The following is a 26,677-nucleotide window of genomic DNA, read 5'->3' on the forward strand; positions in this document are numbered from 1 at the left end:
CAGCCACATAAGTGTTGCTGTTGGGACTTCTAAATTCAAAGAGGACTAAAAGCTTGAGATCAAAAGGGCTGTTTCCACAGACACCTCCAAGGTAGCTAGTCTGAATTTAGAATTTGCTAATGCAATGTGTGGACTCTTCCCTAGGAAGCTGAGCCTTGTTTTTTGCACTGTTTTGCACTGTCAATTGCACTGTTGCAATTGACATACTTTGAAGTTTAATCATTAGTTTGATATAATCTTTGCAATGATTAAACGCAATAAGGATTGTAATTCACAGCCTTTGTAAGAGATCCTTTTATAGAGATCTGTTTAAGCCATGGATTCCTAGATAAGCTTTTAGGTTTCTATTAACCTTATTAGGGTCAAAATTTCTGCCATATTGTTGTGTGGAAATTAGAATCATAGAATCATTAGGGTTAGAGAAGACCTCCAAGATCATCTGGTCCAACCATATCATCTGCTAAATGTCACTACCAATGTCATCTGCTAAACCATGCCCCTAAGCACCAGGTACAACCTTTCCTTGAACGCCTTCAGGGACGGTAACACCATCACCTCCCTGGGCAACATATTCCAATGCCTGACTGGTCTTTCTGAGAATAAATGTCTCCTCATTTCCTACCTAAACCTCCCCTGGCTCAACTTGAGGCCATTCCTTGTAGTCCTACCACTAGTTACCTGTGAGAAGAGGCTGCTTCCCACAACTTCCTTTCAAGTAGTTGTAGAGGATCTCTAGACTAACCTATTTCAGAGCCTAAGTGCTGTTTCATTATCCAGGCTTTGCAGTTTGAGTGACTTCTGAGAATGATAGCTTCCAACCACCACGTGTGTTTTAAGGAGCCTACTTCTGGCCAGACAGTTGGGGAAATTCTGCAGATGGCTAACTGCAGTTTCCAGGAGTTAGTGCATATAGTATCTACTTTCTCATGAGAAGGAAGATTCCTAATTTAGGATTTACTCATACACTCATTAAAAATGTTGGGAATATTGCCATGGCCTCACTTGGAGCAGAATTGGATCCTTTTGTTCCACTCCCTCCCTACCACCAGACTGAGTTGTAATAGCTTGTTGGAGCATTTTGGTGGTGTCTTAATTGGTGTATTAAGCTTTTTTCCTCAGTCATCAGTTTCGTGGTACAAATTACATACTTCATGAGTACCCGTGAAAAGAGATGGTGTGAGATCATCTACAGTTTTGTGGTTGGGATTGTTTTTCCATATCATTAATTTTGTTCAAGGTTTTATTTTCAGACTCCTTTAAGTTGGCAACAGAAACTCTAGCACATTTGGCTGCAGTAGGCTGGGATGCTCGGAATATTGCTTGATATAAATTCTCCAACTCCAGAGGTATATGGTCATACTCTGGGGGGGGGGGGGGGGGGGAGGGCTGGGGGAGGTGATTTTGTGTGTCTTTTTTTTTTTTGCCTCCCCCTTTTTGCCTCCCACACAGACCTTCTAACATTCTGGCAAAGCAAGTATTTGGACTTTTACCCATTCTCTCACTTTGCAGCAAAGAAGCATTCATTTTTCCAACATTAAAAACTTGGCCAGAAAACTTGACCTCAAACTCTTAATGTTTTGAGCAAATGTTTAAAAATACCCTCTATCTGACTTGGCTGCTTAAAGCAGTTTTAAAGTGCTTTTGTCCACTGGGGTGGACAGATTCTTTTTCCACCAAAAAGCAAACACTTATCCAGTGATATTGATAGAAATAAATTGAATTTAGTCATTTCATATGTTGTAGAAATAGATCTGAAGCCATAAGGAACCTGAATAAGAATAGTTACATTCTTAAGTAGCTCCATTACATGGACATGTTGCAGAAACTGGGGACAGAAGGTGAGAATTCTAGTAAATATGGAAAATAATATCTGCTCATCTTAGATTTTATCTGCTTTTCAAAAAAAAAAAAAAAAGAGGGCGTGCTTTTTCGAAGAGTTACTTATAAATTTTACTTTATGATGTTTATTTTTTATAACTTGGTAGTGTTTTTTTAATTTCTGTTTGATGCCATGTCTTCTTGGAGAGCTGATTTAGGGAAGCATGTTCTCTTCCAGCATTTTTTCTGATAAGGCTGAATAAATAAACATTTAATTATGCATTCATTGAAGGGCTCTTTCGTAGTTCTGAATCCGTCTTCCCAAATGATGGCAGATGGAAAAAAAAAAGGCAGGAAATATTAAAGTCTGATTGTATTTATGTGATCTAATTATCTCACTTTTTTTTGGGTATGCGTGCTTCAACTCAAGTTGATAGAGACCTGTCTTTCATAGGGAAAAGTTACGTTCTGTCTGTGACATGTTTTTGTGCTCTGTGTGGTGAGTGATGATGTGATCTCTGTTGCTAGAGTAACTCAAAGAAATATAAAGAAAATGAGGCAAAAATCTTAAAAAGGAAGCATTATAACTCCTTCAGTGCTTTTTGATTGTGAGATATTCTGCCAAAATATTACCTATAAAACCCAGTAGTCCTTTAAAGTTTTTATTCCAAATGTAGACATTAAACTAAATGATCCAGCCATACAGTGGTGATTTATGTTTACTTAAGGACAAATTCCAACATAGCTTTAACTTTTTTTCCAAAAATATTTATCATGAGGTAAATTGCACTTACCTTGTAGCTCCATTTTGTCATCTTCCCTCTGACCATCTCTATAAAATGATCTAAATTACTTCAAAAATACAAGTTTTATGATATTTTCCCAAAAGCTATTCTTTTAGTAATCCTGCTTTAAAATGTTAAAGTATTTGTTCTTTAACACTGAGGCAAAAGTTGAAAACATAAAGAGGGGCTAGGGTTGATGCTGCCCAGGTTGTCAGTTTCAAATTTTTGCCTTCATCCAGCATTGAAAGATCAGCAATATTCATGTCCATGTTCAGACAGTTCAGGCTAATGGATGTCCCATCAGCCTCAGTTTTTGCAATCTTAGTTATTCTGCGGTGCAAAGGAATGGGAAAGTCCAGCCTTTGTAGCTGGGTTGGTTACCTCTTTTCACCTAGCAGCTGACAAAAGGAATGTCCTTTCTTGTGTAATGTAATGTAATACAGGCCACCAAAATAAGATAACCAGACTATGGTTAGATAGTCAGAGAATCCGGAGATTCTTCAGGGGATATTTTGTTTAGAATGGTAAATGAACTTTGTCCTCCTCTGGCTCCTGTGCAGAGATGGTGACCACTGGAGTGGAATAAAGTCTGGACCATCTCCCATTCATGGGCCATAGCACCTGTAGTTTTTTCTCTAAACTGTTAGAGAGTCACCTCTATGCACTGAATTGTTTTCTGTGTATGCGTTAGAACAACAGCAACCAAGTAAATACCTGTTTGCACTGTTGAAACTCAATATGAGCACAGGCATGAGCATAGTGATACTTGGTATAAGTTACTGCCAGTCATATTTTTCTTTGTCAGCTTTTACGTTCTTTGCCAAATATGAGGTATAACTTATATAGTATAGACATGAGTTTTTTAGACTTCTTTTTGTACTCATAGAAATTAAACAAACCTCCTGAAGTTACTATTGAGTATTATAAACTGTAGTAAACTATTTTGCTTATACACGAGGAGTTTTGTACATCACCACCCATTTACTTGACATTAAAAAAAAAAAAAAAAAAAGATTGTTTACCAAATCTTTTTCACAGCATGGTGCAAGGCAGGACATTGAAGTAATTTCTCCTATCTGATTATACAGTCTAAAAAAAAAAATAAAAATCTCTGTCTCTCTGAGTAAGAAAAGATGGATAACCTGCTAAATCCTACCTATTCCTCAGGGACCACCACAGAACACTTTTTCCTAATTGAACAATTGTATTAATCCTGGGGGTTGAGGGCAAGAGTGCACACAGGCAGTTGCTAGGGTACTATGTTTTTCCATGTTGGTACATGGAAAATTTTTACCTTAGCTTACCTTGCAGTAAGTTGTTTATCTATATCCTGAGTTGGTGCAGAGGTGTCTGAGCAATACTCAGAGGGAATAAATGAATCAGTATTGAGGGCTATTCTGCAAAATTACCTCTAGTATCCCTCTGTGGGAAGAGGGGATGTTGAAATGCTGTCATTAGATAGAGGAGTGGGAGTGAAAAGGACAACAGTATTGGAAATGCTTAATTTAATAATGACAAAGAGGCATCAGGCAATAGAGGAAACTGAATATTGGTATTACCTTGAAAAAATGCTAACTGTGAGTTGCCATGGTTGCTGCAGTTCAGCTAAAGCAAATAATATACTTTATACAGAATACTTTTATGTGTGTGTGTCTGACTTCCTGTTGAAGTATTTCTGTGCTAGTTAACAGTTGTACCTTCATGTATTCTTGTATGCATTCCTAAAATCTTACAGGATTGCACTGAATTGCCTATTTTGATACTTCTTATTCAGTGACCCCACAGATACACCAGCTAGTCCTTTTGGAAAGAATGCTAACATGCTGTGAATGTTCCACATATGGACTTCTATTCAAATTAATCTACAAAATTTACACAAGTTGGCGTAGTTTGGTAGGGGTGACTGAATATAGGGAAAGGTTCTTCAAAACTCAATGCAATAGAAGTTAATGTATATGAACCATACAGAAAAGGAGCAGTCAACAAAGCCATGCTAATGATATTAAAGAATGTTAAAGTATTTCTAATACATTAAAATTTGAGCAGAAGGATGCAGGTACCTCTCAGTCCCCTCTTTCTGTGCTAGCTGTTACTGTAGTGATGATCCCTCCCTCTCCCCCTGCCAAGTCCTGACCCGTGAAGGGCACTCAGGTTATCAGCCAGGCTCCTCTGCACAGCCTTGTTCTGGCATTATTTTGTGGATTTGGTGTGGGGTGTGGCTTTTTATTTTTATTTAATTTATTTGACAGGTATGTTGCCTGCCCTGCAACATCCTGAATGTTAGTTTCCTCTTGGGGGGAGCCCATGGCTTAAGCTGAGATATGAGGAAGCTGGCAGAAATGGGCCACCCAGGGAGGGGCTGGAAAAGAGCGTGAGGAAATGGATGATATGAGTGTCCTGTAACTCATTGGGGTTGATGCATGTTTCTAGAAGTGCCTGTTTTTGTTTTGATAAGAGATTTAAGAATAGCATGGGAGCATAATGGGTGAGATCAGCAAGGAAGCACCATGCCGGAGAGGCAGTACGAAGGGACGGGCTCTGAGGCGATGGACAGGGCCGTGTTCCCACGGAGGGTGTTGGCCGGCTGAATTCCCTTGCTGCCTGTCCCCTCTTGGGCATCCTTCTCTTCCCCACCCCTTTGGCCCCTTCATTAGCAGGGCAGGGTGTGGGGTGGGGACAGGCTACTTGGCCACCAGGGCTCACGGAGCTCCTTGCTGCGTGCCGGTGGTTTTGTAGGGGCATGGAGAAACACTTTCTGCCGTCATTTTACACCTGACACTGTATACGGTTACAATGTAAGTGGCACGGGGGTGCGGTGGATACGTTGCTATGGAAAATACATGTGCTTTTTGTATTTATAGAGCAGTTGAGTAGGAAGGTGCGTTCTCAAAAGCTGTTCTCAAACGCTTCTGCAATAACCAGACCATTCTGTTTCTAGCAATCTTAGCAGCAAGCTGTGGCTCTCAGGGCTGAGTATCAGTTCGCTAAGAATCCAAGTGCTGGCTGGAGGAATGTCCTCATGTTTCTGTACCCATGCCGCAGTCCTGTCGTCCATTGAAGCCTTTCTATTCTGAGCAGCATGCGGGAATTCAGTGAAATCCGATAACAGCAATATTAATAGCAGTTGAGTAGGTGTCCAAAGAGGTTAAAACTTAGCACGAGCCTGCTGCTAGTTGGACAGACGGCGTTTGTCTCCTGTGTAGCTTACCTCGGCGGGGGCAGAGAACCCTTTGAACCCTCCGACGTTTTCCTCAGACGCGTAAGTGAAGGTGGTCGGTGTCGGGCTGGAATGCCTGGAGCTCAGCAAAGAGGCTTGTTCTGCCCCTGGGTCAGGACAAGGCTTTCCCAAGCCCTTCAGAGGGCATCTGGGTGGTGGAACTGCTGCTTGGGTGGGTAGAAAGTGAGAAGGAGAGCACTGATATTTCTGTTGAAACTGAAGTCTGTTTTCTGCTTAAGTCCTGTGTTAGTAAGAAATGTAGCATGGAGGAAGGGATGGGCAATAGATAGCTTTGGCAGCTGTTAGGTTGTTTGGGGTACTCGTCACCAAGGGAAGGGTTTGGCACTGGGCATGGTGCATTTGTCACTGGCACATTCCTTTCTGTCAGTGGGAGCGTCTCTGTTCTTTCTTCCTCTCTGTAAATGGAACCAGAGTTATCTTATCTCTCATGACCACATCATTACTATTCAGCTGATAGCTCATTTAAGGGAAGGGGATTCTCTGATATATCTAGATTTTGTTAATTCTACATCAATATCCACATTTCATATGTGTTTCTACACTAGAAACAGACCTTCAGAAAGCCATGTTTTCTGAAATGGGTGCTGGAAAATCATCTTCCAAGGTTTTGCTCTGACATCTCTTGGTTTTGGTCTTAAGCTCCATGTTGATTTTCTCCTTGGAAAGCAACAAAGTCAAGTGTCAAAGTAGAGCTGTTGCCATGAATTGATGGCTTCTGGAATTTAATATATATTAGGATGTCAGGGAAACAAACCAGATAATGTGTTAAGAAAACAAAATCCAAACCATTGGGTATATTTAATAAAAGCTTTTAAATCAGTTAACCTAAATATAGCTACTTATAATACACTGCTGTATTGTACAGAGACACAGGAGATAGATGTATGCAAGTGTTAGCATTTCCAGTGGATATGTTTTTTTTTTGTTAAAGTCGAGTTGATTTTTTTCTTCAACTACTACATTCTGCTTGTTACTGTAGGTGTATGACTGTCCTGTACAATTTTTATTTTTGAAATATTTCAAAATACATCAAAATAACAAAGCTTTCCTTGCGCCTCAAAACCAAGTACCTCTGCTGCCGTGTGGCCATGTGCTGTCTCCATTGTTGTGCTGAGGCAGTATGAGGCTGTACAAGTGTGGCATAAAAGAGATGAGTGAGCTAATTGGGGCATTAAAAAATGTATATTAGAAAAACCCAAACAGAGAAACTGGCTCAGCCCTGTGGTCCTGATTCACAGTGTGATTCAGAGCTGTGTTGGCATAACCACAGGGCAGCAAACAGAGGCGGCTGGAAGGGGAAGGGAGACCAGGAAATCCTGAAGGTAGAGCTGCTGCCAAAGTCTTTGTATTGTCAGGCAAGGGCCTTAGTGACTAATTTTGCTATTTAACCTTGAGCAAACAGTGGAGTTGAGAATAAATTCCTTGAGCTTCAGCTCAGTCTGCTGATCTGCCATGTCCCTTTCTTTTATTCTCGTAGAGTGGTCCTCATTAGAGAAACATTCCTCCCTTAGTGGTGACTGGGTGTGAGCGATGTGTGTGAATGTGCATTTTGTTCAAATATGACTAAGGTATTTGGTCTCTAAGTATCTCATCTACTAACAAGTGAAAGCTATTTTTGTCCCATTTGTCTTTTTTTTCTGTTTGCTAAACAATTGACGTATATCAGATGACTTACACAAAAGGTATTACTTCTATGTAGGTGGTTATTTTACATGTTTTGTAGCAGAGTTCAGCCTGGAATTGTGCAGTTATTCTTCATAATTATTATAATATCTCACACATTATGTCATGGCCTTTAGACTTTCATGCTGCGTCTGATATATTTTTCAGGATAGCTAACCTTGAAGTTGTACTTAACTATCGGCAGTGGTTTCTATAAAAGTTTAAGGTTCATCCTTACATGAATTAGAAGCTGCAGTTTTTGAATTCGAGACCTCAAAGTTAGTTGGGGTTTGACATTGAGATTAGATTAGGCAACACAGAGGATCAGAATTGTTTCTTTAAATTTCAGAATAAACACTAAAAACATTGTGACTGTGGCAGGCAGGAGCAGACAAAGTGTACATACGCAATAAGATTATTTCTGTAAAATCGCAACTGCCCTCTTAAGCAGATTCTATTGCTTAGTTCAGACATCTTTAGTGAAGTTGCATTGTTAGTGAAATGAGAAATAAAAACCTTTGGGAAAATGAGGATAATGTTTGAAGTGACATGAAATGATTTAATAAGCAGTGTGGAATTGTCATTTGGACAGGATCACGCTTCTTTCAGCAGATTGTTTTTCAGACGCAGCTTTGGCTGTAACCTCCTGCGTAAAGTAGCAGCCTGCTTGTAAGTTTCAACACAATGGCATTCATTTATTCAAGGCAGGAATTAGGTTATGCAGAATAACATTTTCATAAAGGCTATAGTTTGCACCAGCTAGGCATTATCATCATTTTGAATAAAAACATCAAAAAGCAACTTTCTTTCAGAATTGTTTAATGTAGGATTGATACTTGTTTGCACTGATGAAAATACTTCAAGTTGGTTACCTCTACCTGTTACAAGAACAGCTTTCATGCAACAAATGTCTTTATAACCAGTGCTGTGTGTGCACTTGGACTTACGTTCAAAATTAGGTTATAATTGTCTTGGTGCATTTAAAAGGATTAAAAGCTGCATTGCCAAAGTTCTTGCATTCCATCTTCTAACCTATTTCATCAAATAGTGTGAGAATGTGAGAGTTTTGGTCACATAGTTTTAGAGCTAGACAGCCCTGTGTGAGAAGAGAGCAGAGGTGAGAGCAGGAGCTTGCTTTTGGATTGTCAGAGAAAGTAGGTTCCTGCCTCCTCACACAGCAGCAAAGAATTTGGTATACTTCAGAGAAGGCTGTCACCAGTTATGACTTCTAGCTTTGTGTTGCTGCTATATCCATAGTTTTTTTTCAGACCTACCCATTAGACCATTCTCTGCATAGAATCATAAAACCATAGAACAATTTGGGTTGGAAGGGACCCTAAATATCTAATTCCAGCCCCCTGCCATGGGGGCAATGCAGGGTCACCTTCCACTAGACCAGGTTGCTCAAAGCCCAAGCCAAGCTGCATAGTACTGCTCAGTATTTACATTTTGGTGATAGCTCTTTATGAAGGAGAAACTCTGTTAATATAACTATTTCACGTTGTATTTCCACAGCATTCTAACAATATGCTATTATAAATGCAACATACTGGGGAGTAACTAGGCAATGGCTTGTGCACACATAGCTCGGATATGGTTTAAGCTTGACCAAGATGTAGATGTAAGTGTCTCTTATGTCACTGAGAGGAAGATAGCAAACAAATCCAAACTGCATATTTTGTGAGATGCACACCTCACAAAGGAGAAGCAGCTGTGAAGTCTGTAAGTGACAACTGATTTTTATGACTTTCCAATAAGATGTCAGCATTGGCTTTTTATTTTTTTATTTTTATTTTTTGGCAAAAAGGTCTTAAATTTACACAGATTCTCAGACAATACATAAATCACTCCGAGTCCCCTTTTTTCCTTATGTAAGGGCTGTCGAAGAATTAATATATACCTATATAAATGAGGAACTGATTGCTCTAGATTAGCGGGGGTTTTCTTGTTTTGTTTGTTCTTATGCTTGGCTACATCTATTGTGACAAGTTGCTTAAAAGGTTCAGAAGCTAACGGGCATAGTTCAAAGACATGCAGTAACGTAAGTAAAGTCACAAATCTGGAAAAGCTGTACTGAGTAAACAACTTGACAGTTTGTTTCCGTTGTTAGCCTAGCAAACGTGTGAATGGAGCATTGTCTCACATTTGTGTGTGTGTGAAATAGTTCTCTGTCTGCATTTTGGGCAAACAATGCTCACTAGTTTGTGAACATTAAGTTTTGCAGTGTTTATAGCCCAGGTACATAGGCATCATTATGCACATGATTATTCAAATTCAGGCAATATACAAAAAATAAAAGCAGTGGAATGTTCCTCCTGTTGCAAATGATTGACTTAAATTATCCCAGAGAACTCATGAAGAGCAGAAATGCACACCATGTCCAGTCATGGAGCTTCCTTTTGAAAGCTGGTGTGACCAGCAACCTCTTAGATATGCTGGCTTAGATATGCTGCATAACTGACTAAAGGCAGAATTTTTCACTGCTTACTAGACTGCTAAAGTGTGGAAGCAAACTTTAAGACATCCTTAGCAAGGGCATACATGGCCTCTGCTTTTACAATTGCAAATAATGAAGGAAATTCTGCCCTAATGAAAGGCTCTTAGACCTTGAAGCTAAAGAGACCTTTAAAACGTTCTCCTTCAGGTGTGGAAAAAAGTTATGCTGATGCACAGCATCACAAGAACAATTTTCATTTTTCTGCTTGGTAACCAGCCTGCCTCTAGTCAGTTCATTAGGTAACAGCCATAGCATGTGCAGTACTATCTACATTTGCAAAGAGATCCATGTACTGATGAAAAGGAAGAAAAATTTCTCCCATTTCATACCCTTTTAAAAAAAAAACAAAACCAAAAGGCAGTGTGTTTCAGAAGGGGTTTTAAAACATATTTGCAAATACTTGACATTAGAAGAGATGCATTTCTCCTTTCTATGAGAAATATGTTTCTTGCTACAAAATTGGTGTCACCTTCACGATGTGATGTTGAGGAAGTCTCAGGCAGGCATTGTGCAGGTTGGGTGCATGATGACTTCATGTTCTTGGCTGTGTGATTTCCTCATAGTGTAGCGGATGGGCATGGCGATCCTAGCTGGCCTGAGTGGGAACAAACACTCAAGATAGGAGGAAAGAAAGGCAGGGAAATCTGTGTGCGGGCTGGTTGTCACGTTGCACTGAGTATCATGTTTCCCTAATGAGTGCTGTCTGTGCTGACCAGGCCCAGTCACTTTGCTACCTCGTTAACTACTGCACAGTTCATTTTACTTTTTCCTTGCACCCTTTGACTAACTTGTTTCTAGGCAGCCAGCCAGAAATGGGCTATGTGACCATTGTGGGTCTGAACTGGGACTCTATATAGGACTTTCTGCCACCATATATTGACTCCTCACTTGTGTTTTTTTTTTTTTGTTTGTTTTTGGAATCTCCCCCCCTGCCATGTGTGACTTTGCTGCTGAGCCAGCCCAAAACCAAAAGCATCTTGGGCACATGAGAAGTTATTTAGATGAGTGAGAGGCGGTTTTCCGCTCCTTACCCGCTGGCAGTGAAGATGGGAGTGTGGCACAGCTGCTCTCTGCAGTCCAGCTGTGGATATTTACACCTGAGGACTGAACCTGTGGTACCTCTTGTCTGGGAGGCTCCCATCAGAGAAGTTTCTTAATGTTCTTAAAAGGAGCAACAGGAGAAAAGAATCACTATGGGTGTGCATTGGTATGCTTGCAAAATGTGCCACAAATTGGTCATTTAAAAAAAACAAAGCAAAACAAAAGCAAAACACTGTCAGTGCTCGTATCTTTTTTTTTTTTTTTTTTTTTTTTAATTTGGAGAGAGATGTCTCACATGAAAGCAAACCACAACCCTCCTCCCAACCCTGCAGCAGCTCTTTCCAAATGTCCCTGTTTCAGATGTTCACTTATATTTTTTGTCTGAAAAATTCTTTATAGATTTAAGTGTCCTACGCAACTATGAGGCAAATATTTTGGAAACTATAACACTACTTCACCACCCTCCCACCACCCTCTAGTTGTAACAATTGAATTTGCTCTCATATGGAACCAAAGCTCTTCCTGGATAATATAAACTATATTGTCCCAAGTCATTAGCTTGCTTTCCACTTTTTTTGTAGTTATTGGTAACTAAAAACCTTGGCTAATTAAAAAAGCCTAGAGCCTTTCTGAACTCCTCTCAAATCAGAAACTAAAATGTTTTCTTACTTTATATATAATGATCGAAATAGTGTGGAGTTATGCCTGAGAATTCAAAGCACATTGCTTTTTATTTCTTTTGGAAGAATTTCATATTTTATACTAGTTTCTAATTGGACTTCAAACCATTTAAATGTTGAATAATAATAAAGTTTAAGTGATTTTAAAACTTTGTTTTGTTTCTTTCTCATTCCCTGCCCTGCTTCAGACCAGAGGAGACCAACAGAAGAGTGAAAAATGTAAGATATTTACTTCAATGCTTTCTGAAATAATTTTACACTAATTTTGGTTAAATATCTTTTAAAAACATTTCTGTTTATGGCACTATCATGCTTACCTTATTCTTCTGCTGTTCTTTCATCTGATGCAAATTAGTGCCATGTTTTGGTGATCTCTGTGCAGCCAAGCTCCTTTCCAAATAAATGTAATAATTAGAAACAGCAGTTATATCTGATTACTTGAGTTATATTATATGCATCGTAACAGTCTTTGGTTTTAATTTTGGCTTACACTGTAGACAAGATTTTAATACTTCATTTTGGAAAACATCTCGTAACAGCATAGTTAGATGCTTTTATATTGGTGTATGGTTTGAGAGGCAAGTAGCAAACTTTGAGTTTTTGTTTTATACCCCTAGGTTTTGATTACATTGTACTGGCTTGGGAGAAAAGCACAAAGTAATCCTCATTATAATGGTCCATACCTCAATCTTAAAGCATTTGAGAAGTTATTAGGGCAAGCGTTGACCAAGGTAAGAAATCCACAAGGAGTAGTAAATAAACAGCCTAAATTTCATACTTTTCTGTATGTTATAGCGTCAACACTGAAGGATCTGTTGGGGGGTTCATTTTATTTTTAATTTGGGGAACACAGTAGTGGATTTTTTGTTTGTTTTGCTTGCTATCAAAGGCTGTGTGAAAGGAATAAGTTTTAGCTTACACTGGTTCTTCTGCTAACGATATAATCAAGAAATTCAGAGGTCATCTGCTGTGATGGACTTAGTAGATTGTGAAGAGCCTGGTTTTGATTCTGTTAGGCTGAAGCGAGAAATTCAAGGCCTTCTGTTGTATAGGTCTCTTTCAGAGGTGTTGCAATAGTCTTTGTTAAAGTTTGTTTTGCAGTCAGAACACATTTTAAAATTTTTGAGTGAAAAATCATTAGTAGCATTCTGCCTTAAACTATTACAAAACATTTTTCAAAACTTACTCTCATAGGCACTTGAAGAGTCCAGCCACCTGAACAGAAGTGGCAGGGATAGTGGGTACGGTGATATTTGGTACGTGGACCGGGGAGAGCCCTTTCCACCTTCAGCTAGCCATAAAAGAGACGATTCCTTTGATAGCTTGGACTCTCTTGGCTCAAGATCCTCCACAAGCTTTTCATCAGACATAACCTTGAAAGGTGGCAGTGAAGGTATGTTTTCCTCTCTTAAATTTTCTGTTAGCATATGTCTCATAAATGTGAGTAAAGGCAATGTATGGGCCTAGTCCTTTGGGTGCCCAGTACTTGGCTTGATCTAGCTTTGTAACTGCCACAGTTGTGTTTTGCTTAAGTAAATATTGACCTTGAACAGTTGGTAGAAACAAAGCAATGCCCACAGGAATTTCCCTAGGAAGAGCTGTTGGGACTCTTACTTGTGCTGTTTTAGGATCCGTGTCTATGGGGGGTATTTTTCTATAGTTCAGGGAGGGTGAATGCAAGACTTCAGATCTGAATGGAATCACATAAAACTGCAGCACTTGCATAATTTTCTTGCCTAGTTCCTAGTATGGATATATCAAACCTCTCTGTTTTCATTCTATTTGTGAATATTAAATGTAAGTAGGATTTTTCCCACCTACATTAAAATCAGAATGGTAGTTATTTTTGATATTTTAGTTTTTCATGGGAAGAAAGGTAACAAGAAGAAAATCTATGATGTTAGATCCTGACATCTGTAATCTTTTATTCTTCTCCCAGTTGTAAAATGCAATATGAACTTGTAGTTTAAAGTTATATTAAAAAGAAAAAAATGAGCGTTTGTATTTTGTACCATGTGTAACATAAAATCATTGGGCCAAAGCCACATGGAGCATATCTCTTCTGAGCAAAGCAACATCTAGCCATGCTACCTATGCAACCTACCCAGGGCTTCTAATGGGTGTTAATCTGCTGAGATGAGCATATTTTATACCATTTGCTAATATCTTGGCTTTCTTAGTAAACCTGAGTGGCAAATACGCTTTTAATTAAGAACTTCTCTGCTGTTTTACTTCTTCAGTCTAGAGGCTAGCATTGTTTCCTGCAGGCAACAGTGATGGTGAAAGAATGGAATGAATGTAGCATGAGCATACAAACCAAATTCAGCTTAATGGACCTTATTACAGCTTCACAACAAACTTCTAAAAATATATCTTATACTGACCCATCAGTAGCTCAACAAGTTTGCAGCAGACACATGCCAAACATGGAGTTAAACTGATTTGGGGATATTTCAGTGTAACTTCTAGCTGGAAATTTGTATCTAGAAAATTAATGTTTTTTCCCATTTCTTCTAAGGTTGTGATAGTGACACAGACTCAGAACTGCCTTTCAAAATGCGTGACTCCCATAAAGATGACAGGTCTTACCGAAGGATTTCTGTGATTGAACCAAAACCTACTACTGACTTCAATCGCTTCTTACCCAACAAAAACAAGCAGCCAACGTATATGCCAGCACCCTTAAGGAAGAAAAGGACTGAGAAGAATGAGGACAATAGGAGGAGCTGGGCAAGTCCTGTCTACACAGAGTCAGATGGAACATTTTCAAGGTACTGGTGTATGTAGTAAAGCAGACCTTGATTTATCATTTTAACAAATGTTTTCTTCATGAACTTAAGAAAAGCTGCTGTTGCTGTAATTGAAAGTAAAGTATTCAATGTTTTAAGGGGAGGGTGGTTGATGTTCAGGTCTTTAATTTTTATTTTATTTTTTCCTGTTGTTCTTTAATTTGTTTGGCTTTGTTCCACATAACTGGTTTTCTGGTTTTTGAGTAATGTGTTGAGGCTCATCAAACTTCACATGGGATTTAAGTGGTCTTAAGTGAAGTCTTGAACGAGTTAGATGTACAGCTTTAGTTTCTTGTTAAAGCTTTCTAAAATACACTGATGAATTTCTGTTGTCCAACTTCTTAGTTTACACACTTGAGAATAGTGGGCAATTCTTGTGTTTTGTCATAACCTTCGTGACTTCACTGTCTTCATTCTGTTCCTGTTTTGGTCAACCTCAGTGGACATGAAAGGAATCCCGTAGCTTCCTGCCAAAATAGCAGAGCAGAGTGTGGGCTCACAAATCCAGCTTCCCTCCAGATGATCTATGAGTATGACAGTGGCTCTGATTCAGAAGATGAAAGAAGGCTGCCCGACGTGGTTATGGATGACTTAGCAAAACGTAGATTTCTAGTCAAAAAGAGCCCTATAAGCTCTGCTGCACCTGGACATCATTTCATGTTGCGCAATGACTCTTCTAAATCTTGCTCACAAGAAAATGATCCAGCTGGTCCACTAGCTGCAATGCTTAAACCACTGAGGTCAGAGATACTAATCCAAGATCGAGTAACTATTGTATTACCTAAATTGCAGTCCATAAATAACTTCATAAAGTTAGCATTCTAATCAGCATTTTAACAGAGATGATAAATTACTATGCCTTTTCTGTCAAACCTTATATTTTTGTCAGAGGCGATAGGATGCTGATATAACAATTTAACTTTTTTTGTTATTATTTCTGGTGCTGCAGTGGTGGAATTGAGAACTAATTTGCTTCATTCATGAGGTTGAACTCCTGAGCCAAAAAGCATGTATTTTTGCATTCTTTGTCAAGTTGCTCCTAAAATATCTTAACTGATTGGGTATTTTGAACAGTAACCAGAGGAGACAGAGGCAGTTGGATACTAAAGTGGAAAACAAACCAAGAGTTAACATTTCTTCAGAATTATCTGGGTATTTTGATGAGGACGAGGAAGAAGAAATAGGCATCCCAAACATTGAAAAAGATGATCTCTATTTTCGCAAGCTAAATTCTTCAGCGTCAAATACAGTAGTTGCTTTTGACAAATTTCTTCCTAAGTTTTGGACTCCAGAAGAAGAATTACTATGGAAAAAAATCAGGAAATCCTCTTTCAAACCCTGGTATAAAGAGATTCAAGGGTTCAGGTGCGTTTTTATGCATGCCCCTGTTTCTCTCGTGTGTGCAAAACCTTAAAAGTGTTGTTTTGTGACTTTTTAAAAAATATTTTTAATTTTTGCCTGCGTAGCAGCAGGATATATGTTTTCTTGAGGGAAAAAAAATATTGAAGTACTCTTTCATTACAATTGTTCCGTTCTCAATGCTATACATTTTACTCAATGCATACACTTTTTTTCTTTCCCTCTGTTTATTCTTCGTGCTTATGCACAGTAGAAAGAAATCGGATTCTGAGGATGAGGGATATGCTTATAAACAAAGCTCTGCTATTGTTGCTAACCAACCAAGACCAAGTTTCGAATGGAACAGCAGTTGCAGAAGGGATCAAAGCTATAAGCCAACTGCTGAGTATGTGGGAAGCTCATTGACACAGATTACAGAAGGAAAAATCTTGGAGGCTTCTGACCAGCCCAGGTTGATACTGCTGCATGAGCTGTACTCTTGCTGTATCAGAAAGAAATGGCTGGACGTGCAACAGCTAAATGAAATTAAACTGCATCCTGTGATGTTGCGCTTTTTTTGTTACTATTACAATTTTATTTTTTTAAATATAGCCATAAGTTGATGGTGGTCTTCTGAAAGATGTAAATGTGAAAGCATAACGTGCTGCATAGGCTTTGTGTGTGAGCATGCAAGTGTGCGGTTTCTGAGCAGGTCAGTAAGTCATGTTACCTTTACATTGGTTGACGTGTGCTGTGTTCTGGTTAGTGGTGGTGAATGCCAAATGGTGTAGCTGTACTGCTTGGAATACTGCAAATCTAAAACAAGCATATATCTGAATACGTTGTGATCTGCTTGTATTTTTTTAGTTAATGATATTTTACTTCCCTCCTTTTGTTTTATATGCTTCAGTCAGTTTTCATTACTTCAGGCCCTGCAAAAATACTCTGACTACTTGTCTTCTGAAACGAAGACCAAAGTTGACCCTTCTTCTGGCCCTAGGCTCATAAAATGTAGAAGGAATATTTCCTTTATACCAGGATGTGACCAAGGCGACAATGAAAATGTATATCTGTATCCAGATTTAGAAAATGATGACTTATTTGTTCGCAAAACTGGGGCTTTCCATATGAATCAAGTTGTTCTCCAAGACCCCCAGTATTTTAAAAAATTCTCTGAGCAAGAGCCTCTTATAGAGGGTGAAATAATTCTGCAGCCTAGAGAAGGCCAAACTGTAATTCCAGATTTGGAAAAGGATGACATGATTTTTCGTAAAATCCTCTCTCAGAAAAAAGAGGTGCCTTTATCAGGTGCTCCAGACAAGTATCACCCTGCACTCTTTCCTGATCCTTGGAGTCTTCCTGAGGAAATACGGTCCAAATTTCTATGTTTACTTGAAAAGAGTGCAACATCAGAAGACAGAAAGAGCAATGGCAGAGTGTTGTCACCGTCTTCCCGACATAAGAAGGACGACATGCTGACACGCAAGATTGAATCTTGGAAAGTGGGAAGCAATGCACAGCCAGTAAATTTTATCCCAGGTCCGTGCAGTGAAGAAGACTGGAAAAAGTGGGAAGCAATCAGAGAGGCCAGCAAAGTTAGACACAAGAAGCGTCAGATGGTGGAGAGGTCAGGTTGTGTCCTGCACGGATTGTGCTTGAGCTAATTGAACTGTTTCCATTCAGAAAAGCATCATCTTGTGCTGAACCATTCGTAGAGTGCAAATCTGCAATTTGTTTGTGTCGTCCTGGACAGGCTTTTTATTTGCTTTCATTAGAAGCTCATGACTGCAATACCATATTTTCAACAAAAATTATGATGTTTTTTAGTTTTAGGTTGCAATTTTGGAGAAAATATGTAAACATTCCTTCAGACGCAGTTTTATATAAATTTCATGACATGAATGCTTTAATAACAAATTCTAGAGATGTGCATTCTGCAATTATTGCTTGCACCTAAGTTTAAAAATGCTTGTTTGTAAAATGACTTGCCACTATTATGAGATGATTTCATGACTGAAAAGATATTAGTGCTCTTTTTTGCCTATCTAAAGTTATGGTGCATGCAAGGTGTGTGTCCATATGATTTTAAATTCTACTGTGACATATTTATTCTACCAGCAGTTTTCCTTGCTTTCATATTTCATGCAGTCCTAATTAATACTCATCCTTTCCTGGTATACCCAAAGTTTTTCTTCTGTGACTGAAGTCTTTTTTTTAACTACTTCCTAGCTCTCCTGTAGGTTTTGTACTTACTGTGGGAGAGTGGAGTTTTGTATGTTTTTTTGGCTCTGAAAATACGGCATTGCAAGTTGCAGTTCTACCAGCTGTGCATCTTTAATTTGTGACTAAGACACTTCTATGTTCCAGTTGAACCTTTGATGTCATTACATTTAATTTTTAAGCTTAATGCTGTTAACAAAATGCAAGCTTCACTGAGGAATATTTCTGAAGTGCTTGAAAAGATTTCACATTTTCAGAATTAATAGAATAAAATGCTCATATTCAAGAACACTAAAAATCCTCTTGAATCACGCTGAGTGTATTTGGTTCTTCACTTAATGTGTAAAGTTGTACATACCCTTTAGATTTATCCATTCCATGTATTACTTGCATTTAGCATCAGGAGTGGTTGAATTAACAAGGAAACTAGAAAACAGCCTTTATAAGCCTTCTTTTTGGGATTCAAGTTGGCCTTCATTTTCATTTCTTGAAATGAGTATCTTCCAAGCGTGCTGTTTAACAGCACTGGAATAAGTGATGCAGAACTAAAACAAGGCTCTATTCATGCAGTATTTCTAAATTGGAAGCATTGGAAACTTACAGGCAGCCTTGTTTTGTCAGTTTTCTGCCTGACTTACACATCATGCAAGTCCTGATGTGCTTCTGACTTGTGTCAGATCACTGATGTGCTACTCCGTGCTGTCTGGTCCTCAAGCTTTCACAGTTTCCCATTCACTTAGTGAGAGTGCTGGTGTACTGATCGTATGAATGTTGTTATGAATATCAAGCAAGATACTGAATCTTTCTCTCTCTCTTTTTTTTTTTTTTTTTGTGATTTCTAATTTCTCAGACTGTTTCAAAAGCTTTCTGATGAGCAAGGGTAAGTTTTTGTAAAAGCTTGAAAGATCATAACACTATTTTTGCCTCTTGTTTAAACTTTCATGCATGCATAGCAGCTAAAAACTTGTGCTCAAAGCAACTTGTGCATGCTGCTTTGTTGTTTTGTGCTTGAGCAATTTACATAACAAATGTAAGACACTAAAAGCTATGCATCTGGCAAAAGTCCTCTCTGGCATCTAGGATTATATCAGTTATGGTTATCAGGCATTTTGAAAGTCAGCTCTGATATTTTATTCCAGCTGAAGTATTTAGAGTTCTATATTTAGATCAGGCTCTAAAACATTCAGAAATGTAAAGCAGGATTAGTAAATATTTCATTTTAAAGACTGCACAGTAAAAATTCTGAAAATGGTTAATGACATGCATATGTACCATGGAAATGACTGAAAAATCTGTCATTTTCAAATAGGGCAGGTTGTAATACAGTATCAAATAACTCTCAGAATAAAATATACAAGTTAATACATTTCACTGGTAGTTTAAATGAATGTCAGATCCATTTGACCTGGCATTTATTACTTCACATATTATATTTTGATTCTGATGGTAGTGGACTTAAAGAATTATTTTACTTAACTTTCTTTTTCTTTTCTTTTTTTTTTTTTTTAAAGGAGGCACATACTTCTTAAAAGGTGGTAGTTGAACCAAAGTAAATACATAAATAAATGAAAAGTGTGTTCTTGAGGTTATTCACCTGTAGTTTCTCTTAACATCGATGAGCTTTTTGAACACTTTATGGTTAGTTTTTGGACTTCTAGTTATTGAATCCTCAGTAGTAAACTGGTTAGTGCCATGTTAACTTATGTAGCCTTGTTTACAACTTACTGGCTCAGAGAAATATTTACTGTGTGATGGCATATTAAGTACTTGGTTGTGCATGGTGCTCTCTATTTTCCAAAGAGGGAAAAAGCAAGTAAACATATGTATATGAACATATATTTGTATTTATATATTCTTTTTTTTTCACCCTGAGCCAAAATCTGGTAAATGAACAAATGCTGCTAGGAGAAGCAAGAAATGTGTCTGAAGGCTCTGGATGTTAGTGGAGGGAAACTCAGGAGGCTTGAGTCACAAGTTATTTTTTTATTTTATTTCTTTAATTAAGATTAGAATTTAACATATTATTTGCTGGTATGAATATGTGAATATATCCTTTCTTAGGGTATATTGTATTTAGGTCTAGATTTTCCTAGCAAATATAGAAACTCGAGAGAAAGAAAAGGAAACCATCATGTACGTTTCCTTTAGTGAATCTGGAATGGTTTTGATGCTAACTCAAAATCCTTTCTACATGTGATATAACTTAGCCAATTAAAAAAAAAAAAAATTAAAAAAAAAAAAAAAAGGAAGAAAGGAGAGCTACACAAGAAAAAGAGTTTCTGCAATAATGTCTGTAAGATTTTTGTTAAATGTGGCATTCTTCCCATTCAGAAAATAAACAAGCAAACAGGAATAATGAGTTAATGCCCTGGCCTTTTTTTCCAGAGGCTGAAGTCCAAAGTCTTATGTTACCAATGTAAGTAAGTCGGGCCTCTTGGGAGGAAGTGAAAGAGACTGGTTTGTTAGTTCAGAGCTCTTGGTATGTAAGAGATTAGAGCAAGGCCTTGTGCTGAATCACTTTTGTTTTTAACCTAATTTTCTGTCATACCAGAGAAGCATTATGGTTTCAAGTCCTGCTAGAACTCCATCACTTAAATTTTATACAAATAAATAAAAATGAAAGCATTTTGTGAAAAAATAATAATAATAATAATAAATCAGAAGCCTAGCTTTCCTTTATCATGGTACCAAACATTACAAAGTGTGTTATTACAACACCAAAAATCTGCATGTTGCTTGATGCCTAACAGGCTTAAGACTCCTGCTCAGATTGATCCTGTTCTATACCCAATCTAAAAGTTCTGTTATGCTTAAATAGACTGCAATATGGATGAATAAAGGAGGAAATAACAGGAATAGAATTAAAGGGGAGGGGGAGACATGTAAAGTGTATTCTGAGGAATTGAGATTACAGTGAACTAGTGAGTAGGAGTTAATGGAAAAACTTGTTGATATATAGAAGAAATTAGCAAGAGGATGACTGTTAGCAATCCTAGCTTGAACTGAAAGTGTCAGGAAGACTTCGGAAAGGAGTGATATAGACTAGCGAGGTCCATAACATGATTGAACTGAGTATTTAGCAGTAAATCACTTTTATCTTTTAGAAATGTGCATTGATAACTAACTTGATTTTAGAATAGGCCTAAGGAAGAAAAATATAGGAGGTGATTCTGAGGCTGTTGCTGGAGAGAAAAAGTGAAATAATTGGAGTTTGGATTTGAGGGGGGACACACAATGGCTTTTATATAAAAGAAACAGGCAAGGTCAATAAATGGAGTAAAAAAATTAAACAGAAGTAGTAGACATGAGGAGTTGAATGTGAATCATCAGCATGGAGCTGCTGCAGGAGGAGCTGGTTATTCAATTAACCTGATTTTATTTGCCCAAATATGCAACTACTGACTTCAGTGCTGGCACTAGGTCCCATCCAAGGCTTGCTCATTCAGCTGCCCATATGTTTCCTGCTCTGTTTGAAATAACATTTAAGAACATTCAGTTGTACTAATATAAATCTCTGTTGAAGGTTTCACTTGCACAAATGGCTAAGATATGATGAAGCTGAGTAGTCTTTTTCTTTCTAGGAGTAAATCTTTGAATGATGTCAGTGCAGAGGAGCTGCAATCGATGCGCAAAATCCGTTATGAAGAACTTCAAAGGATAAAAGAACAGCTGCAAGAACAAGATCTGAAGTGGCAAGAAGTAAATACTTTTTTACTCCTCCTGACATGCCCAGATAAAGGGCAAGGTGCTGCAAATGTTCAGTGCCCCTAGAAAACTGGCTTTTGGCATATGTGCAGCAATTTATGGGATCATGCTTTAAAATTATGCATTCCATGCAACTACTAGTGTTTTGGAGGATGTCTAAGTCAACTGTAATTATTTTTAATATTTTTATATGGTTTGTATGTATTGTTGTGGTGTCACAGTAAAGCCTTTAGGCATGAGTTCTCTGAACATAAAAGTTGGGGCACAATTTGACATGCCTGAGATTTGTGGATATTGTTTGTGAAGTGGTTGGAATGTCTGAGAATTTGATCCTTTGGGAAAAGAGGAGGAAATATTTCCTTGTGCAAATTCTTGAGGCTCATATCTCCCAATAATTCTGTCTTAAATTCAGCTTGTAAAGTGATATGATAACTTTGCACAGCATTATAAGGTTATGTGAAGACTTTTTTTAAATTAAAATCTATGATTGGCAATGATTACCAACAAGAGGCTGAAATTAACAACAGAACACCAAGCAAGCAGTTCATAGAAGTTCCAATATTCAATAGTTCTCTTAACCCAGCTCTGGTATTTCATGGAGAAGATTGCCAGTTCACATTGTGGTTTTACAGAAATAAACAAAGCATAGAAGTTGATCTCTTATGTTTTCAATTTAGACTTTAAGGCGTGTTTATTCTCAAGTTAATATATCAGTCTAACATACTGGTGATTTGAGGGAAGGAAAAAAAAAAACACCAAAGCCTGCAACAAAGAAATTCACATGCCATTTACATTTGTTTTCAACTATCTGTCATTGTGTGAACTATTATTAATAATTGAAAATGTCAAGGGGTGAAAATAAAAGCACTTGGGGGAAGGTGCATGAAAATGTGGCCTTGATGCAGACATGCAAGTAAAATCAAGGCATCAGATTGCTTGAGATAGGATGCCTCTGTAGACGTGCAAGGTCTTGAAAAAATCTCATTCTGTTTGTTCTCGTGATTCTTGTAGGATCTAGCAAAATGGAAGAATCGTAGAAAGAGCTTCACTTCAGAATTGCAAAAGAAAAAAGAAGAAAGAGAAGAAATAGAAAGGAGAGCCTCTGAGGTTTCTGATAGGAGCAGCAAGTCCCTGAAAGAAATGGAGCAGGAAAGGTAATGACCCTAATGGGAGTCTTAAATTGTGGAACTTAAACTTGAGTATTTTAGTTCCCTTTTAGTTCCCTTGAGCAGTTGTTACTGGCAAGTTGCAATTGATTTTTCAGAAATATCAACAATTTTAGTTCCAAATTCTAGAGTAAAAATCTAGGCAATTAAAGGGCAGAATATGATCTGCTAATACATTGTTTTCATAGAATGATAAACAGTTTGGCTCTGTAAATGTTTTATTCAAACCATGAAGAAATGTACTGCAAAGTCAGTATTTGTATCCAATTTAAAGAGGTTAAAACAATAGAGAATTAAGCCAGTTAACTGCCTCTTTTATTCTTGGATCAACTTAACTATTTCTTTCCTCTAACACTGAATTTGCTGTTCTCTTGACCACAGTGGATAAATACAGTCAGAATTTTTGTGTATATCACAGAACGGTCAACTTCTACTTTATTTCCTTTGTATCCCCTATTGTTCCTCTGGGTATTTACAGAAAAAACTTCCCTCTGGAGAGTCAAGTTTCGATAGAGTAGTGCGGTACCATATCTCCTGATGACAGTCATTTTTTTTTAAGTTTGTTTTTAAGTTTAAATGTATATGGCTGAGGTGAAGAAGGGAATATGCATATGGCATGTATTTATAAATGAAATTTAAGTAGGTCTCAAAACATAATGTTTTGAGTATTTTTTGACGTATTTGTGAGGACAACAACTTTAAGACAAATATGGATTCAAATTTTATTGAATGTCCAGTATTGCCAACATCTTAAAAATAAATAAATAAATAAATAAAAATAAAAAAATTATAATACATATGTTAAGGATTATCTATCCCTATGGTGGTTTCTTTTTGACAAGGGAATTAATCCCAAAATAAAGAAATAAATCTAAATTTCAAGGCACCCTGTCATTTGTTATCTGAAGTACAGTATAGTACTTTCAGAGAGTAGAAACATCAAGAGAATATACAGTTTAGGCAATGTTGTGTGACTACCTTCCTCACCTTCTTTCCTCAATGAAATCTGAAATTCTGAGGATATGTAACTTGAATAGCTGTATCATTTTCTTGGCAGAGAGATGGTGTCTGTCATGGTGGCAACCTGATAACGTGGCAGTAGTATGCCTGAGTGTTCAGATGGAGTAGGGGTGGGTGGGGAGGTGGACTTGAAAATACTAATATTTTAATATATTTTAAGTGATTTCATTTTTTTTTACTTACCAGAAGTGTGTTTCTCAGTTTATGCTCTGCCTTGAAAAATCAGTAGTTAAAACACCTAGGGTGCACCTGTTTGTCTGTTCACTTTGGGATTTTAATAAGGTCTGTCCCCATAGGGAGGATAGAGATCAAGACTCCTACAGGCAGAGAAAATATGAACAGAGATGGACGTATTCACTGAACGATGATGTGTTTACTGAAGAAAAAGAACCTTCTACACGGTCAGTGGTGAAAGATTACCTTTTGGAAGAAGAAAGCTCCTATAGCACTAAAGACAGCAAAAGCCTGTCTGCTGCTGAAAGGAGCAAGGATCATCTGCCAAAGCAGGAGAATTATGCCACACGTGAAGCTCCTGCTCCCTCAAAGAGCCTGGCAGAAGAGCAGAGCTCGTCTCTTTTGTCTACGCGCTACTCAGTGAATGCTCAAACTGGGTCAGCTCAGGTTTCAGCTTCTCTCCCTAGAAGTTACCAGAAAACCGATACCTCCAGGTTAACATCCGTGGTTACACCAAGACCTTTTGGTGTCCACTCAAGAGGAATCTCCTCTCTTCCACGGTCACTCACGGTAAAATTCTCTTTAGTTCCTGAAGTTTATAAACGTTTGGTGTCTCGTATAGCTGGGTGAACAGTAGAGCTTAAATGTTCTTTTTGTTTGATGAAGGCTGCATTAATACAGCAAGTGATTCTGTCATGTAAGATTTTTGTGTTTCTATATTTAAAGGCATTTGTAGAAATGTCTAATTTTTTTTTTTGTAGAATCATCTTTATCATCTTTAATGCCTCCTTATTACAAAAGGAGAAGAATAAAATTTTAAATTAAAATTAAATTTTACATTAAAAATGAAAAAAAAAATCTGTCTCTGAAGAGAGAAAACCTGTCTTTGATGTAACTGTTTGAAGCTAATTTCACATAATTGTTAAAGACAAATTTTCAGGTGATATAAATTTCTTCTGCTTTGCTGAGCTTGAAATTAAAGCTTTACTCCAGCCTAGAATTTGCCTGCTCAGTAAAGCACTGAAACACAGAAATTGTTTTTTCCATAATTACATAGATTTTCGTAGCTTTTTCGTAAATCCCTATCTGGCTCAAGTTTTTAAAGGAGAAGCATGCAAATTTTTCTAAGCAGATCATTTTAACAAATTTATCTTAATGAGTCTATACTATATATTCTGCAAGTATTTTAAGGAAAAAGTCTTGCTGCTTTTTTTTTTAGTGGGTAATTAGTAATGGGTACAGTGACTAGAAGCTGCATGAAAGGGAGGAGTACTTTGTTAAATATTTAAGCTGCTGAAAGATAAAGGATTTTTTTAAAGCACATATTTACCAAACTTTTATTTTTGTCCTAGATGGATGATACCCAGAAATACAATGGAGAAGTGGAAAAAGCTAAAAGAACTCAAACTTTAACTAGCAGTTCATTTTCACTCCCAGACTCTTCATACTCTCTCTCTATCAGTGTACTTGTAAGTAGAGGTGAGGAGAATGAGGAGGAAAAAGGTATTAAGACAACACCTACTCCTAATTTGACATTACCTGTAAAACCCCAAGACCAAGATGCCAGAGGCAGTATTCTGAAACAAGAATATTGCTCTCCTCCTGATTCTGTTTCACTTGCATCTTCTGCAGAAAATGTGAGTCTGCCAGAGCATGAGGATTCAAAATCCCTGGTAAGTGTGGAAGTCATAACTGCTTAGCGTAACTGCATGCTGCAGCAGAGTCAACAAATAAATAAATAAATAAATAAATAATCCCATGCAAGACCTCATAGACGTATTCCTTAGTGGTAAGAAATCAACTTGAAGAACTCCTATTATGTTTGATTTAATTCTGGGGAAAGAGAGCATTAGGAAAGAATGTATATATGGATCTTTGAGTCCTCTCTCTTTTTCTCTCTCTCTCTCTCTCTCGTGCTTTTATTTAGAAATCAAATTCAAAGTAGATACTCTAAATATTTAATTTGGTGTTTCTTCTGGTATTCTCCCAATCAGCACTTTGTGTGTACAATCAGGAATGTCAATTAGATGAATGTTCTGAGCTGCTGTAGCATTCATTTGCACTTTTAAATTGCTGGTGGAAAATAAAGATCAGTTTTTCAAATGTCAACCTTATACATTAATATCACAATATCCTTTTTTCCATTAGTTGTGGCTTAAGCCTTTTTGGGTTTTGTAATTATGTACTTGAAGTTATTCTACTTGGTATTCATACTAATGAATTTAAAAAGAAATTACCATCTTCTTGTGTATGTGCTTATCCAGAAGCTGTTTTTTGAGTGTTTTTTCAGCACCTTGGAAAAATACATCAAGTGCTATTTCTTTCAATTTATTTCATGTTTCACATGTAAAAAATGAGTAGCAATAGCTTTAACTGCCACCACCTTTCTGCAATATGTAATGACGTGGTTTATACCCCTTGACAAGTTAAAAGGTGAATACTTTGCATTCCTGACACTGCTGTACAAGTTAGTTGTCAGTAGCTTGAGTGAAGACAATAAAAAAAAATCTTTGGATGCTGATAAATGAAATCACTTCACACACC

General features: G+C 37.6%; 1 protein-coding gene across 19 annotated transcripts in view; it reads left to right on the forward strand.

Moving 5' to 3' along the window:
• Positions 1-26,677, forward strand: part of LMO7 (LIM domain 7) — a 129,920-nt gene that overhangs the window by 73,470 nt on the left and 29,773 nt on the right. For 10 of the 19 annotated variants that reach the window (XM_084527083.1, XM_084527096.1, XM_084527097.1 and 7 more), the window contains 13 exons: positions 11,910-11,940; positions 12,339-12,452; positions 12,916-13,114; positions 14,240-14,492; positions 14,951-15,250; positions 15,585-15,875; positions 16,120-16,320; positions 16,759-17,475; positions 18,919-18,948; positions 21,650-21,767; positions 22,785-22,927; positions 24,256-24,703; positions 25,486-25,806. In XM_084527083.1, coding sequence (XP_084383209.1) covers positions 11,910-11,940; positions 12,339-12,452; positions 12,916-13,114; positions 14,240-14,492; positions 14,951-15,250; positions 15,585-15,875; positions 16,120-16,320; positions 16,759-17,475; positions 18,919-18,948; positions 21,650-21,767; positions 22,785-22,927; positions 24,256-24,703; positions 25,486-25,806 — 3,166 coding nt within the window. Of the gene's footprint in view, positions 1-5,573; positions 5,863-11,909; positions 11,941-12,338; positions 12,453-12,915; positions 13,115-14,239; positions 14,493-14,950; positions 15,251-15,584; positions 15,876-16,119; positions 16,321-16,758; positions 17,476-18,918; positions 18,949-21,649; positions 21,768-22,784; positions 22,928-24,255; positions 24,704-25,485; positions 25,807-26,677 lie in introns of those variants that run through there. The other 9 variants (XM_084527084.1, XM_084527085.1, XM_084527092.1 and 6 more) reach the window with 7 other exon arrangements.

This window comes from Aythya ferina (genome assembly GCF_964211825.1).
Source record: "Aythya ferina genome assembly, chromosome: 1".
NCBI lineage: Eukaryota > Metazoa > Chordata > Aves > Anseriformes > Anatidae > Aythya > Aythya ferina.